Source organism: Nothobranchius furzeri, chromosome 3, assembly GCF_043380555.1.
Source record: "Nothobranchius furzeri strain GRZ-AD chromosome 3, NfurGRZ-RIMD1, whole genome shotgun sequence".
In the NCBI taxonomy this organism is placed as follows: Eukaryota; Metazoa; Chordata; class Actinopteri; order Cyprinodontiformes; family Nothobranchiidae; genus Nothobranchius; species Nothobranchius furzeri.
The window spans coordinates 50,382,737-50,402,040 of record NC_091743.1 but is presented as its reverse complement, the minus strand read 5'-3'; the positions used below and the strand labels follow the sequence as shown (position 1 = coordinate 50,402,040).

Here is a 19,304-nt window from a genome sequence, read left to right as displayed (position 1 = left end):
CAACAAAACTTAAGGAAGCTGCAGTTTCATTAATTTTAAAACGTTTTTTATTTTTAAGAAATAAATCATTTTGTTACAGATTCTTGTTTCTCACATTTCTTTGACATTTTTAATTAATGTTTCCTAACATCATTTGCAGCGATGTGGGTGCTGTGCCAGTCTGCCGTGGTGAAGGGAGTGATCCCCAGCACACGCTGGAGGGACTACAGTCTCTATGCTGCCCAATCATTCAATCTTTATCATTCCTGATAAATTTGCTGAATGAGTCCAACTGAGACCAGACTTTAAAACTATTTTCAACATTTTTACTTCTGTTTCCTTGTGGTGGCTTATTTTATCATAACCATAAAAGCTCAGCACTCAACATGTTTTATTTCTGCATTAATGAACAGACATTCCGACTTCAAGCTGTTCAGGATTTTCTCCCAAGTGTGATTATGTGTTTGTAACATGCACTGTATCTGACCTGCAGATGAACGTGGTGATGAAGATCACTTCCTGTCTGCAGACTCTGGTTTCCTTTCAGTTAACTGCATTTAATTTTAAATTTAAAGTAAAAAACATGAAGTAATCTGAGCACATTTGTTCTGTAAAACATAACCTTTTTGTACCATCTGTGTGTGTGCGCTTGAATGTGCGTGTGTGTGTGTGTGTGCTTGCATGTGTGTGTGTGTGTGTGTGTGTGTGTGTGTGTGTGTGTGTGTGTGTGTGTGTGTGTGTGTGTGTGTGTGTGTGTGTGTGTTTGTTAGATGATGCTCCTGACCTCTGCTATCATTCCCTTAATCTGCCCCAGTAGGCCATAACTGTGTCGACAAGCTTGTTAAGCTCTAATTTTAGCTTTGGTCGTTAGCGGTGAGTTCAGATGAGAGTCCTGCCAACGTTAAATGATGTCTTTATTTGATGTTTAATGCCAGTGAATCTGCCTTTCAGTGTTTAGTGAATTACAGACTGGGCTGCCAGAAAATGACGACACACCCATGGAGTTTATCAAACGTTCTGTTAGACTCGGTTCTTTTAAAAGCTGAAACAAACAATTGTTAATCATGTTTAAGTGACAAGGTCACCTGTGTGTTTCTCTACTGATGGTTGTGAGTTCTGACGGAGAGCAGGTGTTTCCTGCACCACCACAGGTTTAAATAGGAGCTGAGGAGGACGACACACCGTTCTGTATTCAGCACATCTTTTGATACTCGTTGCAATAATAATTGGATCTGCATTGTTTTTGTGTTTAGTTTATCAGGTCTTCCATCTAAATCTATTTAATGTATGAACTAAAGTATTACAATGTCAGTCTAACATATAAATTAAATGCATTTCCGTTTTCAGGAATCCCGGAACAACTAGTCATTTCTGGAGATCCATATAAAAATATGAATTATATAATATGAAAGCCCCATCCCTGGAGCTACTTTATTTACAACTTTGAGTAAAATTTAGGAAGGAGATCTTCCCAAATGTGTGAGTTTCAGCTTCCGTTTATACAGTATTTTATTTATTTTAACTCCTAACCAGATGTTTATCTGATACTTAACAAGTCAGAATAATTTTGGGCTTGAATGTTTGGACTATAAATGATTTATTATAATTGTACTCTTTACACAAAAAACCAATTGCACAACATGCAGCTTCAATTATTTTTAACAACAACATTAAATGTCAAAAACAAGTTTTGTGTTGTTCTTTTAAAATAATCACTTGAAATTTTAATAAGTTGTGTTGAAGGTTCTAGAAAGTCTTTTGAACAAGATGAGGCTAATTATTTTCTCGCTAGTGAGTGGTCAACGATTGCAGCAGGTAATATTTTTTATTAATTTTTTTGCAACATAAACTATTAGTTTGACAGAACTTACTGAATTGAACAATAATCATCAGTCACCATCACTTCAAATGAAGTTGTTTAGGATGTTCAGGAACAACCCAAGAACCACCAAAGATCAGCCAACCATGAACTGGAAATGCTGGAACACCAGTGTGTTTGAGCCAATGAAAGGCTTTCAAACACTGTTTCAGTGGTAGAGCATGGTGGTGGCAGTACCATAGTATGGTGCTGGTGTACTACACAAAGTCCTAATTCTTTAGCTTCACCTGAAAGCTTTAGAGATCAGAACTGGCTTCGTATTGGATAAACATTAACAACATTAAGCTGCTGGGATGTCCTTCCCAAAGCCCTGACCTCTGTAAAATATTGTATGTTTTATATATATATATATATATATATATATATATATATATATATATATATATATATATATATATATATATATATATATATACACACACAAGTCTTTCTGTATTATTTGCCATCTGCTTTCAGCACCTTTATAAAGATCCGCGACAGGGTATGTTGCATAATCATTTAACTCAAGGAAAAGGGTTTCACTCATTAAATGTAGACTCCTTACTGACACTCTACATACTTTCTAGTTTATCTCCAGATGGGTTTCAGCACATGCTGATGACAGAAATCCCTGTTTTCTGTTTTGTTTGACATTTCTACCAGCTGCATGTCTTTTTCAAGCGAAATTCAATCTTTGAGCTCCAATTTGATTGACTTTTTGTTTCCACCACCTGACTGTATCTTTGCACGAGAGCACTTGGAACAGTTTCAATGTCAGGAAAAACGGATATGAAACACAACAGAAAACGCCCAATCTAAATTCTTTCCATCATTCTGTTCCTGCATCACATCGGTGATGTATGGAAAAAGTTGGGCTCAGAGCAGGTGTGGGTAGAAAGAGCTGCTGTTTTCCGGGGACTGTTTCTCAAAGAGTAGAAGCCTCCAAAGTGTTGCCTTCCTCCACACTTGCTCTTTAGAATATTGTAAATTTGAAAGAATCCCACTTATCTCGCATCTCGGTTCTTTTAAAGGGGATCAAAGAATGAGTCATTTTACATTTAGACAGTTTTAATCTTACCTGGGCCCCACATTGGTTGTCTCTGTTCCTCGCGATGCTCAAAATGATCCTGGTCCTTTGTTCAGCAGTCTAGAAGTTGGTATGGTAACATAGGATATGTCCCCTTTTAGTAAAGTCGAGACGGTATTCTCACGTTCTTGTTGAGAGATGAATCAAGTAGCACTTGGCGACATGAGTACAGAGCTTCCAGCAGTCAGATGGAGAGTGTAGAGGGAGAAGCTCGGAGCAGGCTGCCACATGCCTCCAGTGTAGCTGCATCAAACTGCAAGCATCTGCATGTTCGTCCTTCTTATCTCCCCTTTTCTCTCTGAATCTTCCATTTTTCTCTCAGATATCTTGTAATCTCTCCATGGTTCTGTTATCTCTACCTTTTCCCTTCATGCAGCCACCTTCTTCCAGGATTGAAGGAAACAAGTGCGCAGGATTCCTGGCTAATTCTGCTTCTTAGGACAGGGGAACCTAATATGTGAGGACAACTGTGGAAGGGGGGAGATCCAGGCAAGGAGAGAGAGAGAGAGAGAGAGAGAGAGAGAGAGAGAGAGAGAGAGAGAGAGAGAGAGAGAGAGAGAGAGAGAGAGAAGGAATGTAAGAGAAAGGAGGGGCAGGACAGAGGAGGGAAAACCCAGCCACGGATGGCAGATCAGACGAAATAAGGTCTGGAGATGGTGTGGAGAGGCAGGACGAAGACCAGTCAGGGAAAGCTGAAAGGAAATTTTAACAGGCTAAAGCAGAGGGATTTGTGATTGGTGTGTGAAGATGGCTGAAAGCCAGGAAGAGTTTGTTGTTTGATCTAGGAACGAGTTCCTAGATCAAACACCTCTTCACTGAGGAGCTTCTGTTGTCAGACTCTGGTGGAGCAAAATGTTAGGGTCAGGTAAACTTTCATAAACAGATGTGTTAGTTCGTGATAAAACACTCTGGCCCCTATAGTAAAAATAGTGTCACGTTTTTAAAAAAGAGATGTCAGAAAAACAAAAAACAGCTTTAAAAACACAAATCCACATCAAATCCAGCTGTCAACCGGACAAGCAACCTAACGTTAAGGAAAAGACGTCACATGCCTCATAACTTTATCTACTTTAAACAATGAGACATGTTAATGCGCAAAGAGCTTCATGAGAACAGATATCACTAATTACATTAAGTGAGATTCATCTGTGCTGTGCAACAATACAAAACATTCATATTATCATTATAAAAAACCTCCAAAATGAAGGAAAACAGAATACTTTAAAGTAGGGCAGCACAATATATCGTAAATATATCGTTATCGCGATATCAGCATGCACAATATACATATCGAAAAGAACAGAAAAATAATGCAATGAATGGTCAGCTCAAATATTTGCTACACGGAAGTATTATGTTTTTTTTTAACAAATCAAATAGAGCTCTTCACCCATTTGGCCAATTGGGTGGGTTCTCATAGGTTAGATGCCCGCCCCCGAGGCGGGCGACACTTAATTTTGATGGTTAGCAAACACCTGAGTTAGCTTAGTTCTGCTTTTCCCGGGATCTACTGAATGCCTTTTCTTGTTCATTCTCTTTTTGCCTTTCCTCGCATCTTTAGCTTTTCTCATTTTTATGATTATTTTGTTTAATTGTTTTTGATTATTTTTGGTCCTGAGTTGTTTTAATTTATCGCAAGTAATATCGTCATCGCAATATTAATCATTGTTATCGAATATTACAGGTTTTCCTAATATCGTGCAGCCCTACTTTAAAGTTAAAATACTCTAATAGTTACTTTGTATATCCTCATGGGGAAATGTTTCAAATGAAAACCCATGTTTATTCTACACATCATGTACCTTATATCTCATTTGAAGACTTTTCCATTCATGTTGTCAACCCCTATAATATTCTGCTACCAGGGTAAGGCAACCCTGGAGTGCCGCTATCCAGCAAGTTTTAGCTCCAGCACACCTACCTGATTGGCTGATTTAAACCAGGTGTGTTGGAACAGGGGAACAGCTAAACTATGCTGGATAAGAGCGCTCCAGGACCAAGACTGCCTACCCTACGCTGTATTTTATTTATTTAATTTTTTTAAATGTAAATTCACTGAATATTTTAAGTATTTCTTGCATATATGTGTGTTTTTATATTTTTATTCAATACACATTCTTCTTTGCCCCTGTTGTGAGTGTGATTGCTGCTGCAACAACAGAATTTCCCCACTGAAGGACAATAAAGAAAAGTTCTATTCTATTCTATTCTATATGTAATAAAATATACTTTTTATTTATTATTTCCAAATTATTCTTTAGCTGTAGCTTGCGCACAATTTTTGTTTCATTCTGATTTCTTCACATATCAAGCTGGCAAATCAGTGGTTTGAGAAAAAGTCTTAAATGTTAACATTTTTTATAATTATTTCACGTTTTAGTTTTTAAATTTGTATTTTTAAATGAACCATAATTATTTAAGTCTAACCTAATGTTAGGATGTCTAAACGTACAGAAAGAACCTTAATTCAACCAGTGGTGTGTAAACATGTTAAATAACCAGCAGTTATTGCAATATGTTGGGTTTTTTATTTTTTATTTTTATCTTAATCTTGACCATTTTAAATGCTTACTTTACTAGTTCATGGTTTCCTAAATCAACCCAAAGAATAAAACTAATCTGGGGGAAAACTGACAAACATTAAAACACAAGGAAACAACATTGGCTGCATGACTCAAAGTCAAATCTGTTCAGTAGAAAAGAACCAAATAAAAGATTCCTTATAAAAAATATTTCAGTTGAAAATGTAGGCCATCTTTAAATGACATTTTCCCATAAACTTATAGTTGATTATTGTTGCTTTTTAAGAACTTTCTTTCCAACATTCTATCACTTCTAACATTGTCTATCATCCTTTTAGACATTAAAGGGACACTTTGCAACGTTTTCATATTTTTAAATAATTTTCTTGAGCCAGTATGTGCTAAAATGAGTCTTTACAAGGTTAACGAAAGGCCACCCAGCTCCTACCGTCCCCAGTGGCCAGAATATTCCACTTGCAACTTCAGAATGGCGGGCCGCTCTGTTGGGACTTTATAAAAATAGAGCTGACATACCTGGCGCTGCAGCATGCTTCCAGCACGTTTCCTGCATGTTTTAGATCGCCAACTCAGCTGGTTTGTTTAATTTAGTGATGAATCACTCCTGTAGACACTAAGGAAGACTGGGGACACATTTCAGCTTTTAGATGAAGGTGTTAAAAAGATTAACATACAGCGAGGAGATAGGTTTTGCTTTCGATTCTACAAACGGACACTAGGGGGTGCTAAAAGCAAGCCAAAATTGCCTAGTTCCCCTTTAATCAAATGTTAAAGTTACATCACCTGTCTTATTGCCATATCGGTTTATTTTCACCTCATCTGCCTTCAGCTATTAGCTTTCCTGTTTTAATTATTTTTTCATCACTGCCCTTTGTAAAATCTTTGTCCTCACATCCTTAACACTCACAAGGCCTCAGAACTTCAATAGACTGATCGATTCGTCACTCAGAAAACATCCGAACTGGAGCGCTGCGATGGCCGGAATGTTGAAATTGAATGGATGGCTCAGACATGAACATAGTCGCACAATTTCTGCAAACATGATACTGCGGGATTCCTATGTTGCAGCATGTCAACTCCTTCTTGCTGCCAGATAAGGTGTATTTTCAGCTCAGATGGCTAAAATGTGCTTACACATGTCGCTTTAAAGAGGTAGGAGAGTATTGAGTAAAGGAAAAGGAGGCAGGAGCTGAGGTGAAACTGACGCATGCTGCAATGTCGTGTAAATGTCAGTCTAATTCTGATACGCTAAACGTCCTGAGCTCTACTCAGCTCCGTCAAAGTCACAGAGTGCGGTATAAGTGAGTGCTTAGGTGCATTTTCACAGAAATACTAACACTTAAATGTCACTCAGAGTGTGAAACTCTCTGGTGTAAAGGAGATGGGCAGTTTAACAGCCACGTTTCCAGATCACATCTAATGATGTAAAATCAGTGTCTCACGTTGAGTTCATGGTATTTCACCCATAATTCATATGGATGGCGTGGAAGCACAAGACGCAGACACACCCACACCTTCTGGCAGCACACCATGGAGGTTAGGGGACTGTAGTGAAGGACAGCAAACTGGAGCAGTAAGCACATTTCATCAGGGGATAGAGTTACACACACACACACACACACACACACACACACACACACACACACTTCTGTTTCTATCACCTCAGAGGACATTACATTAGGTTTGGGTCTATTTTGCATGACTCTAACCTAAAACTATTATTGTTTTTTAGTTGCCCAAACATTTATTCCATATGACGTCCATGTCCTCGTTCACACATATCTGACCCCCATGTTGTCTCTAAGCATTGCCCCTTCTCTCGGTCACAACATATTTACGTCCACACACCATTTACAACATCCTGCTCTGTACGATTGAGCTATAAACAGCTCATCCATGTTTGTGCCGTGTCTGTTCTCTCCATATGCAGCAGAGCGACTGACAGCTTATTCAGTCAGGATTGGTTTTTAATGTTTCTTCATGTAGATGATGGGCATTTTTCTCCTTTAATTATAAAAGGCTATGATAAAAAAGTGACACTTGCTGAAATCAGAAATTAGAACTTTAAAAAGTCAATCAAGAAAATGCATTTTCTCTTGATAGTTTTCACAAGCATTTTTATTAAATGGATATTTTTCTTGAAGCTTAAAACTCAGGTGGTAGCGGAGGTTGTCCAGCAATCAGAGGGTTGTAGGTTTGACCCCAGCTCCCACCAGAAAATGCTGCTGTTGTGTCCCTGGGCAAAACACTTAACCCTCCTTTTCTGCTGGTGGTGGTTGCAGGGACCGGTGGCACTAGTTTTCAGCAGCCTCACTTCTGTCAGTGTGCCCCAGGGCAGCTGTGGCTACATTGTAGCTTATCATCACCAACATGTGAATGTGTGTGTGTGAATGGGTGAATGATTGATTGTGTTGTGAAGCGCCTTGGGGAATTGTAGAACCCTAAGAAGACAGTATACAAATACAGGCCATTTACCATTAAAAAACATTATGTAGAAATTAAGTAAAATGACATCCTGTGGTAAAATTTGGTTTGAACAACTCCCGAGCTCTTTGCCGGCCGTCATCAATTTAAAATTGTTGGTGCTGCAGTATTAGCTCATTGGAGATACGGCAACGCCACACTCACTGATGGTAAACAGTAGTTAGGTCTCTCCTTCATTTGTTTTGAAAGGAGGAAAACTGACAATCTCCACAGCCAGCTGGATATAAAATATGTTTCATTATAACATTTCTTCAAAAAAGACGGAAACATTAGACTATTTTGGGATTTTCCCACTGTGAAATTCTCACTATATTCTTACTTGTTGCACCTTTAAAAAGTTCTAACACAGCATAAGACTTCTTACTTCAGTAAGAATAGGAATAAAAATAAGGATATCTGGTAGCTTTGAATCAGCCCTTAAAATTAGGTTAGAGGGATCTCAAACAAATTATGTACCTATTAAAAATGACCTTTCATTCGTTTCCAGGTTTGTTGAGAAAAAAAATATATGTTTTGCTTCAGATGAGGACTTCTATTCATTTGCTCGTTCCTAAATCTGTTTCTCCCTGTTGTAATTTCTGAGTGAATCTCAGTAGTGTAAATGTACTCTTACTAGTACAAACCAACTACTTCTGCAAAAAGGAAAATATTCTAGAGGCTGTGTTGTGTTTAGTAGGAGGTAGGAAAACCGACAGTAGTAACTTCATGGATCGTTATTAGGGGAGAGGAACAATCACACACGTACTCACATTCTCTCTGCAGCACTCTGGAACCTTCTTTTACACCTCTTCATCTTTGTTTTCTTCTTCTAATAGGCTGTTTGGAGCCGGAAACTTAAGCTTTAATTAACCTTTATTTTTCATGTGCCTGGTGAAAATTTGAGATCTAAATACATTTATTTCTGATGAAACTATAATGACAATAAAATGTAAAGTTTATCTAACAGCATTCATCTCAAACAGCACCTTCCACTCCAGCAATGCCAGATTTTTCTGTTGTTGTTTATTTTCCGTTCTGACACGTCCGGACTCCTGGAAAGCTCAGCTTTTGTTTCATTCGTCCCTTTTTTCCACCTTAAGGATGAAAGCGCAGCCGCATCTCATTTTCCTCTTACCCTTCACATATCATTGCTTCCTTTGAAGCAATGATATCTGAAATCACACAGATTTCCCTGATTAATCCCTTTTCATGCCTTTCCACAGTAAATAATTACAGTTATGATCACTGGCGGGCTAGAGAAGACAGCGTGCAAATTTCTGACGGAGCAGAGTCCCCGGGTATCTTCATTAGCCTGATTATTCTGATCCAAACACACTCCATCAACCAGTTTACATGCAAATAGGTTAATTTGATTCCAGCTCCCTGCTCGCTCTGCTGTTTAACAGATGAGGTCCTAACCACGTGTCTGTTTTGTTCAGTCTTTATCTCCACAGTTCCATAGCTTGAAATGTGCCGAATGTTACTGATGAATACTTAAGTTAATTAAGTCAGTGAGCTGTTTTACAGAGCTTGTGTTGAAGATCACCAACATGTTCAGCCAAACATCACTGCTGAAAGAGGTGGGTTTCTGCTGCCCTCTAGTGGTAAAAGCTTCACATTTCAAGCTTTGGATGTTTCATTTAAAGCAAAACACTTCTGCCACAAGGGGGCAGTGCAGCTGTTTCATTTCCGTTGCTTCTGACAAACAAATTTGCTGTCAGATGTCTACCTATGAATTACAGATGATCGTTGAGTATCTTTTTTATTTCATGGTATTATTTTGAATGCAGATAAACTCCCTGTTCCCTCAGAGGCTCTGTTGCTATGTGTGAAGTTGTGCAGCAGCAGTGAAGATGAAGAGCTGCTGCTCTGACTGCCCCTCTCTCCTCAGGATTAGAGAATTAATGCAGCTGTTCAGACACTGAACTCTGATCATCTGCTTAATCGTGTTTTATCCCAAATAACGCGGCTTGATGACGAGTGCTTTTATTGCAGACATGTGAGACATTTACATTTAAACTGCTCCTAATAAAACTAACATGTCAAACTGAAAAAAATTAACTACATCTGGACAAAACCAATAATTTTGAATTACTCAGATTATTTTTTAAATCAGATTATGTTTTTAAGGGGTTTCATAAAAAATGTTTACTTGTTTATTGGGTTTTTTTTTTACTGCATTTCCCACAATTTGAAGTTTCTGCATAGTCATCAACAATTTGAAAAGTTTTTACCTATAAGAAAGCATTAAAAATAAAGATATCCTAAAGAAAACACCACCAATATCTGGAAAAGTGGGTCATCCAGATTAACAGTCATCGGGGCCAGAGGTCACAAAGGATCAGAGTGAATTCAGACCTCTTTTGTCTCTTCTCTTTTAAAGAGCAAATCTCCTTTATCTCAAAAACTTTGGTGCATCAAACCTCTGTCATTGATGTGTGATGAGAGGTAGATGAATGTAAGGTGTAGGAGTCCAGCAACCAGAGACGTCCTACTCTTTTAAGTCCTGTTGTTTCAGAGTGAAGCTCTGTTAGAAGTGAAAACGTACTCTTACCAACACAAACACACACACGCGCGCGCGCACACACACACACACACACACACACACACACACACACACACACACAGGCTTATGTTAATCCTTGTAAAAACAAAGCGATAAATTTCTCTCAGCACAGATCAAGAGTGGGATGTTCATCAGCATGTTTGTCAGGATTAAAAAAGAAAATGTCATCCAGCGAGTAACCTCTGACATCCAAAGACAACGTTTTAGATGGTGAAATTAAGCAAATGTTGTGCAGAAACACCCAGAAAATGACCAGCAGACATCAATAAATGACTGGTGACCATTCCCACCATTGAGCCCTGACCCTGTTTGACCTTGTGACCCTTATAACTGACCTCTCAGTGGGTGGCCTTTATACTGGCCAGCGAGAGAAGTGGCTGCCCTCAGAGCAGATTTCTGTTCCATCTTTTATATTGGAGCTTTTCTGACTGTGTGTGTGCAAACGGCGGGATTGATGGTGTTTATCTGAGTATTTAGTTGTGTTTTGAGTCAGTGTCAGGGCAGGATTATTTTGACCCAGAGTCAGTGAGGAGAGAAGTCTGCACAGACACGTAAACCATAACTCTTTATCTGACAATCCAGCCTCATGAAGCCAACCTTCATTAAAAGACAGGATTAGTGCAGCTGAAGCCCTGGGGGCTGCACACATGAATAAGTACGAAGCAAACCTATCATTGTATCTGACAAACCACAAAACAATGACGTATTTATAATTTAATACAAATATTTTGCTCCACAAGAAACACAGATGAATAGATTTACAACAGAAAAGCAGACAGTACAAAGATTTCAGTATTTTGACCTGCGAATGTATCATTATTATTATTATTATTATTATTATTATTATTATTATTATTATTATTATTATTATTGATGTTGTTGTTGTTGTTGTTGTTGTTCTTGTTCTTGTTGTTTTTTGCCACAAATGAATTTCCCACCTTTTTTTTTTTGTTTTATAATATTCAACAGCCACAATTTAAAAAAGGATTATTTACAAATCTACCTCTGAGTGGGCTTGGAGTGCAAAAACATCAAATGCTAAAAGGACACACACACAAAATAACTATAAGGGGCTTAACTAGACTAAAGAGAAGCCTTGACAACAAATTTTCACAAAAGAAGCAAAACACTCATATCAGAACAAACTCCACATACAGTGTTAAATTAACGAATAAATAACAATTATTAATGAATCTTTTGTGTTGCCAAAGCTAAATTAGAAGTGCAACAGGTCAAAATGGCTAAAGTCAGGACATGTAAGGTCCCTGGATCATTTGGTAATCACTTCTGAAGGTCAGTGGTTGGTTAAAAGTCAAGCATTTTCTAATGAACAGTAACAGTGATGAGCAGTGCTAGCCTATAGTGCAAATGCACAACATATGTTAAAAAAATAAAGCTACAAATCGTCTACAGGCAGTCCATCATCTGAGAGATCATTCTGAGACAGTGGGGTCAGGGGTCATGAAGGATCTGACATCCATCTAGTCTCTGTAGATGGACGGCCTCTGTCTAGGGATCATGTGTGGTGGGTGGTACGAGTCATACGGCCCGTCTAAGTGAGCTTCATATCCAGTCTGATAGAGAACCTGGTCTACAGGGGAGGGGGAGTATTGGTGCGGGGGTGGGTAGTGGGGTGATGGCTCCTGTTTGGGTACCAGGTTACTGCTGATGCTCAGGGGGGGCGTAGGGGGGCCATCATATGGTGGGGTCCCCACACCTCCAGCGTTATACTCGTGTGGTGAGTGGTTCTCATACTGTCGTGCTTTTATGGCCCTCAGATGAAGCATGTGAGCTGAGTCATAGGTGCCGTACGGAGGGCTTGGCAGGCCTGGGGAGGCATAGCTGGCCATACCACCATGAGGATTAGGAGGTGGACAAACTCCATGTCTGTCTTCAGGACTCATCCCAGTCCCAGAAGCTGGTCCCAACTGTAGGCAGCCAGCCACCAGGTTGGTTGTGGGTTGTGAGAGTCCCTTACACAGCGTCTCCATGAAAGCTCTGCTCTCTGTAGACAGACCCCCATCCAGAGCCTCAGTCAGAGCACAGATATAGTTGCGGGCAAGTCGTAGAGTCTCAATCTTAGACAGTTTCTGTGTTTTGGAGTGACAGGGCATGATGCTGCGCAGATTCTCCAGTGCATCGTTCAAACCGTGCATGCGCGAGCGCTCCCTGGCGTTGGCTTTTATACGTCTAGCACGGAAACGCTCCTGTCGGGCCTTTGTCATTCGCTTTTTTTTGGGTCCTCGCCGCTTGGTCTCATTTTCATCTTCCTGTTCTTCCTGTCCTTCCTGCTCCTCCTCCTCCTCCTCCTCTGCATCCTCACTTCCCATCTCTGGGGTCTGTTGGTTTACTCCACCTGCTCCGTAGCAGTGGGATGGGACAGAAGAGTTTCCTTCTGGTGAGCTTGTGTCTCCTTCTATCCACTGCAGAGGGCTGACAACCTCCTCGCCCTCCACTGCTCTTGTATAAGATTTAGTCATCATGATGTTCTGCAGAAAAGTCACAAACATGGACATTTGTTTCTGACAGATTCATAAATTATGCATATTTAGGGAAAAAAAGATTAAAATCATACATGCTTAAAGTCTATTTCGGCAACACACTCTAAATTTGTGATTCTGTCTTTGCTGCTTCAGGTAATGAGTGAAATAAAACATAATAAACAATAAGGCTTGGTTTAACATTGTGCTATGACGCCTCTATAAAGGCTGTTTAAATTTTCTGAATTGCTTTGGATTGTGAAAATGTTGCTGCTGTTTGCTTTAAGACTTAGAACCAAACTTAGTTCTGAAATAGAAAATACATGGTGTTTGACAACATTGTGTTTATTTAACAAATTGACAGTTTATAGACAAAATAAACAAACTCTAAAAAAGTATGCAACACTAAAAGGCTCTGTGAATAACTTTGAATAAGGTTTCCTTCTCCATGATGAAGATTAAGAGTAATGTTTATTGGGAATTCTCATTTTAATTGCAAATATGTTCACCACTTCTCCAAAAATGGTTAAAATGTAGCATTTATTGTCCTCCAAGAATTGTTTTAGCACAATTTTGGCTCATTTTGGGTGAACGGTCTTACCTGGCTTAGTGACACCAATAAACGTAGTGGGACACAGCAAAAGCTTTCAACAGAATATATTTTCTAAAATGAGTCTAAAAATCTCATAACACCATAAGTTTACAGTTTTACACTTGTGCAAAACTTTTTTTGCAAGTATAGCAGAAACCATTTGGTAGTTTGATTTTTCAGTCTTTTAAGTTTGTTTCCTTTTTTATTGATCTAAGAAAAAAATAACTTCGTATTTTAAAACATTGAAGGAATGCAACCAGGATTTAATTGGTTGATTACCTTTTTTGTAAAAGAACGAGAGAAGTACATTTATTCTATTTTCAATACCAATGTGTATTTCTAATAAGGACGCATTGAACCAAGAGCATGTCTGGGCCAACACGACCTCGTTATGGGTTTGTAAAAGATTAAAGTTTTAAGTGAAACAAGTATTTATTAACTAGACCTAAAAACCATCAGTAATAATGTGGAAAATCGTGTCTCAAAGCGGCTTTTTAACGTTTCAGCACCGGACAGTTCCCTCCACACTCCTGAAGCAAAGGCGCTTCTGATTGGTCGAAACACTTTATTAACCACTAGATCTTCGTCAGATTGAAGGTTAATTGATGCAGTTTTTTATATATACAAAATAAATGAGTTGTCTGCTGTGTCCCGCTCTCCCCCTTCTTGGGGTCAGCTTAATCCGGGTCGTTTTGTGAACTGGTAAATCACTCCAATCTGGGGCAGCGCGGGATTTACTCCGTGGATGAAGCGACAACCATAGGATTAAAGGAAAGATCGACATCCTCCAGCCCAGACCACTGGCTTTACGGATGGCTGCAGGTCGAATTAAAGCAGACATTCTTCTAAACAGGGAAACAATGCCCCGTTTGTGGCATACTATCAGATGCAGTGTTAATATTTTAAATTATAATTGAAAAACTACTTAATTTCCTGGTGATTTAAAGTGAAATAGAGTTTAGAAGAGAGTCTGGAAACTGTGAGACCTACCAGTGTAGATGCGTTGCGGGAATTCTGGAGGAAGTTTGTTCTTTAGTCCAAAGATGTCAGACTGGACCGTCTGCACATCAAACAGAAACGAGGTTCGGTTGTGTCTCCGTCCAGTCCTTCAGAATCTTTGTGCGGGTCACTCTGCTGGGGTACCCGGTTTTAACTTCCCCGTTTAAACCCCGCCCACTCCCCTCCCGTTGACGCGCTTAAGCTCGCGCGTGGCTGGCCCGTGGCTCTGACCCCCAGGAGCTCCACCACTCGTCTGAGCGCGCGCGCGCGCGTGTGTGCGTGTTCAACACACATAAACCTTCCAGACAAACAGAAGAGGCCCTGGCTTTTGTTGCTTCCTTAAATCCGCAGCAGGGTTTGCGCTGATCGGAGGGGAGACGCGCTCAGCCGCCTGAGCCTAACTGCATGTGACAGCTTCAAGTTCCATGATGTGAGCAGGTGTTTTCTCCTCTCGTCCTGCATCCATCCACCCACCCATCCACTATCTATACATCCATCCATCCATCCATCCATCCACCCACCAAACCATCCATCCATCCACTATCTATACATCCATCCATCCATCCACTATCTATACATCCATCCATCCATCCATCCATCCATCATCCATCCACCTATCCACCCACCCATTCATCCATCCATACATACATACATACATACATACAGACATACATATATTCATCCATCCATTCAGCCATCCATCCACCCCAATTAAATTCTGATATGCTAATGAACATCTTGGCTCTTATCTCAAAACATTTGGGAGTCATCCCATCCCTTCTCTGCTCTACTGAAGAGCTTATGGATTTTTAAATTTGGCAATATACAGGAAATGTATCCTAGCTTGTGAACAATTTAAACTTAAAATGTGGCAGATTTATTTGGAATTCTTTCTATTTTAATTATTACACACGCTAAATCTGTTTATTTATCTCAGTGAGCTGTGAAATGGTATTTAGCACAGCATAGAATAAACCCATTAAAAAATAAAATCTAATTTTAATGATAAAATCTAATTGATTCTAACTGAAAGTAAACATGGAAGATAATCACTAAACTTAGTGACTGATTAACACCTGCAATTATGTGTTTGTGAAAACTGGACCCTCAAATTATTTTAATTCAGCTAAGTTGAAGGGGCTTGGTGAGCTCTGGATAATGACCAGGGGCTTCATTTATCAAGCTTGCTTACGCACAAAACAGGGTCGGAAAACTGCGTTAGCAACTTTCCACGCAAACTTTGGGATTTATGAAAGAAAACTTAGTGGAAAATGTGCGCAACTTTAAGTTGACTAAGGACCTGGCTTACGCACATTTTGGACATGGAGAGCACCTGCAGTGCTGCTGCTGAGAAGATACAGTTATGAAATCCTGCAGCATTATCACTTGTACTGCTTCGTTTTCACACAGAACAAGACCCCCCACACTCACACACACATGCACTCGCGCGCGCACGCACACACACAAACACACAGCCTGAAGCACTGAATACGGAATGCGGAATATCAGCAGGGGGACAGATTGAGACAGAATGTCATGCGTCTGTGACAGTGTGTGTCCTGTCACTGTGACCCGATTGATCATGCACCTTGGCTACTTGTACAGGGGAGATCTCTGTTTGGCTGACTGGTTAGCGTGTGTGACTTTCACCTGGAAGTCTAGAGATTGAATCCCGATTGGACCATTTTTTTATATCTGCCACAGACCTCTCTGAATTCACAACATTGACGGCTTCAGCAGCGCTGTGCCACTCCGTGGATTTTCTCTTATTTGTTTTGCAAAAGCACTTCCTTTCATTTCTCCACCTCACCCACAAGTACCTCAGTTTCTGCTTCTGTGAAATTGCGCTTCCTTGATCTACGGTCGCCAAGTCAATGGCGAAGCGCTGCAACAGCCGGCTTATGTATATGCATGAGATCCACAAGGCACTTTGCATTGACTATTTATGGCAGTAAGCAGGCGTGGTGAGGGTGCCAGGCGGGATGTGACTAAAACGCAGCTGAGAAACATTCGTTAGTCTCCGATTTATGAAGCGGAGATTGCATGCAGCTGAGCGTACTCCATGATCACAAACCTACTTGGCGTAAGTACTTTTTTTTGCTGAGCTTAAGTACGGTTTTAGTAAGGATTCTACGCAATGTTTGATAAATGAGACCTCTGAAGAACAAATTGTTATTACAAGCAGCTGAAGCAAGTTTCCTTCCCAATGCGGCTGGGCTTAGACTTCGAGAGCTGCTGCTCTTCTACATTTAGAGGAGCCAGCTGAGATGTTTTCGGCAGCTTGTTCAGATGTCATGTTGTGGTGAAGTGATCTAACCCACGACATACAGAATCAGATCGGAGACGGTTTAAAAGGTTTAAATAAGGATTTATTGAAGGGAAACCAAGGGAGCAGCGTAAACGAAGCTGAGTTCTTGCACAGGGAGGCTGGTGCGGGAAAACTGTGGACAGATCGGAGTTAGAACCAGTTTGCGGAAGGAACGGGAAGTCAGACTTGTGCGGAGGACTTACGGTCTGGAGAGGAGGGAACTGGTTTGAGGGAGGAGTGGTCCGGTCTAAGTTGAGTGGCTTGCAGGGACTGAGATCCAGAAGTGAGACGTGGAGGGAGCTGAGTTTATGGAGGTCCAGGAAGTTTAGGTGGGCAGCTGGAGGTGGTTCTGGCCAGGGGAGAGGCTGAGAGATGTGCGAGGTTGGAGATCCAGGTGGTGTGGACTCCAGAGTTCTGCCAGTCCAAGATGAGTGTGTAGGTTTGTCTGGGAACAAGAGCAGGAGGTCAACGGGCAAAAATCCAAAACTCATTAAATTCTTAAAAATCCAAAAACACAATCTAATTCTCAAAAGGCTTAAAGAGCTTGAACAAGATAAACTAGCGGCTGTTAGAAGGTACCCAGGTAGAGTAATCATCCAGGGAAGTGTAGGAGTCTCCCAGCTGCTTAAATACCCCTGGCCAGCTGATGAGCAGATCTGCTGCAGCTTGGTCACCTCCAGACACGCCCACCTGCAGAGGGAAACTCAAAAGACAGGGAGTGACAGCAGGGAAATACCTCAGACCGTGACATCAGAATGCTGCTGCTACTAGAGTCTTAACAAGAAGAAGAAGCAGAAGAAGAAAAGATCTTTTCTAAAAGTGCCTTTCAAGATAAAAATCACAAGGTGCTTCACAAAAACGAAAAATATAAAAAATAATTTAGAAAATGATTAAAATACATTTTAAATGAGCTAAAAATAGACACTTGTGGTAAAAAAATTTAAAGAACGAGAGGGAGTGAATAGGAAAAGCAGAAATCAGTGGATCCTGAGGAAGGTGGAATAGGTAGGGAGAGCAGAACAAGGAGAGAGTGGTGATGAGGGTCACACCACAGCCAGCTTGAACAAGTGAGTCTTCAGCTGCTTTTTAAAGGAGACCACTGAGTCCACTGATCTCAGGATCAGGGGAGAGAGTCCCAGAGTCTTAGAGCAACAGCAGCAAATGATCTGTCACCTTTGGTCTTTAGCCTGGTGCTGCACAACCAGTAGGCTTTGATCACTGGACCCAGGGACCTGCTGGGGGTGTAGGGACTAAGAAGATCACCAATGTAAGATGGTGCTTGTCCATGTAAGGCCCTATAGGCCAGAACCAGGATCTTGAAATGAACCCGGAAGTTGACTGGCAGCCAGAGAAGCTGGAGGAGAAGTGGGGTGATGTGGGTGTGTTTGGAGGACTTGGTCAGAATCCGAGCACAGGCATTCTGAACTAGGGTTGGGTATCGAGCATAGAGCATCGATTGGAACCCGATCCAACCGTTCATTTTTTCCGGAATCGCTCAACGTTTTTTATTTCAATTCGTAGTTTTGATTCCTATAATGCCTATGGAAGAAGAATCCACGGCCAATCTCCATGAAAAATAAACATGATCTGCTAATTGTGATCAACGCTTTTCAGAGCTGATCACACCAGCTGTCTGTGTGCAGCACCGAGTCCCCCCTCCCCCCACCCGGATATAAACAAACGTGTCTGCCGAACTTTTACTCCGTAATGTAAACTTTAATTCCTGCAGCTTAGAGGAAGCTTGTTAAAAGACGTCAACACGGTGGATTTAATAGAAGCTTTAAAGAACAAACTCTGGATGGTGTGAGGTGAGTTTGTCTCACTGCAGAAAAAAAAACACACTGAGCATCAGCAGTCAGACACGTGAGCGTCAGAAGGCAGAACAATAACCTGTAGAATAATTAAAGTCATCATGTTAGAGCAGCTTTCTCTGTGGTGGACCACACCAGCTTCTGCCACATTAAATAATAATAATAATAATAATAATAATAATAATAATAATAAATCACACACAAAAATGTGAACATTTTAATTTCCATGTTGAACTATTTCTGTTGAGAGTTTTCGTCTTCGTCTTCGTCTTTGTCTTCCTCCGCTTATCCGGGTCCGGGTCGCGGGGGCAGCATCCCAATTAGGGAGCGCCAGGCCGTCCTCTCCCCGGCCTTGTCCACCAGCTCCTCCGGCAGGACCCCAAGGCGTTCCCGGACCAGATTGGAGATGTAACCTCTCCAACGTGTCCTGGGTCGACCCGGGGGCCTTCTGCCGGCAGGACATGCCCGAAACACCTCCCCGGGGAGGCGTCCAGGAGGCATCCTGACCAGATGCCCAAACCACCTCAACTGGCTCCTTTCGATCCGGAGGAGCAGCGGTTCTACTCCGAGTCCCTCCCGAATGTCCGAGCTCCTCGCCCTATCTCTAAGGCTGAGCCCGGC

The 19,304-nt window shown here is 40.9% G+C and overlaps 2 protein-coding genes and 1 long non-coding RNA gene across 3 annotated transcripts in view; all 3 read right to left on the bottom strand.

The window, feature by feature from the left end:
* LOC107385622 (zinc finger protein 385A) overlaps window positions 1–3,134 on the bottom strand; it is a 46,546-nt gene extending 43,412 nt beyond the window's left edge. Inside the window, exon 1 of the mRNA XM_015959618.3 lies at window positions 2,916–3,134. Within this exon, the coding sequence (XP_015815104.3) occupies window positions 2,916–2,928 (13 nt within the window). The 5' untranslated portion in view covers window positions 2,929–3,134. The remainder of the gene's footprint in view (window positions 1–2,915) is intronic.
* An 8,058-nt stretch (window positions 3,135–11,192) lies between these two features.
* Window positions 11,193–14,696, bottom strand: LOC107385624 (neurogenic differentiation factor 4). The gene is made up of 2 exons (XM_015959620.3): window positions 14,556–14,696; window positions 11,193–12,982 (listed from the first exon to the last, which is right to left on the bottom strand). Exon 2 carries the CDS (start codon window positions 12,974–12,976, stop codon window positions 11,975–11,977), a length of 1,002 nt encoding a protein of 333 aa, XP_015815106.3. The 5' UTR covers window positions 12,977–12,982; window positions 14,556–14,696; the 3' UTR covers window positions 11,193–11,974.
* Window positions 14,697–16,911: 2,215 nt separating this feature from the next.
* Window positions 16,912–17,245, bottom strand: LOC139068929 (uncharacterized). Its single transcript, XR_011520178.1, has 2 exons — window positions 17,076–17,245; window positions 16,912–17,005 (listed from the first exon to the last, which is right to left on the bottom strand). It is a non-coding gene; the product is annotated as an uncharacterized lncRNA (long non-coding RNA).
* Window positions 17,246–19,304: the final 2,059 nt, after the last annotated feature.

Excerpts from the sequence above, each read along its gene's own strand:
- LOC107385624 (XM_015959620.3), bottom strand. The coding sequence starts at position 12,976 with ATGATGACTAAATCTTATACAAGAGCAGTGGAGGGCGAGGAGGTTGTC.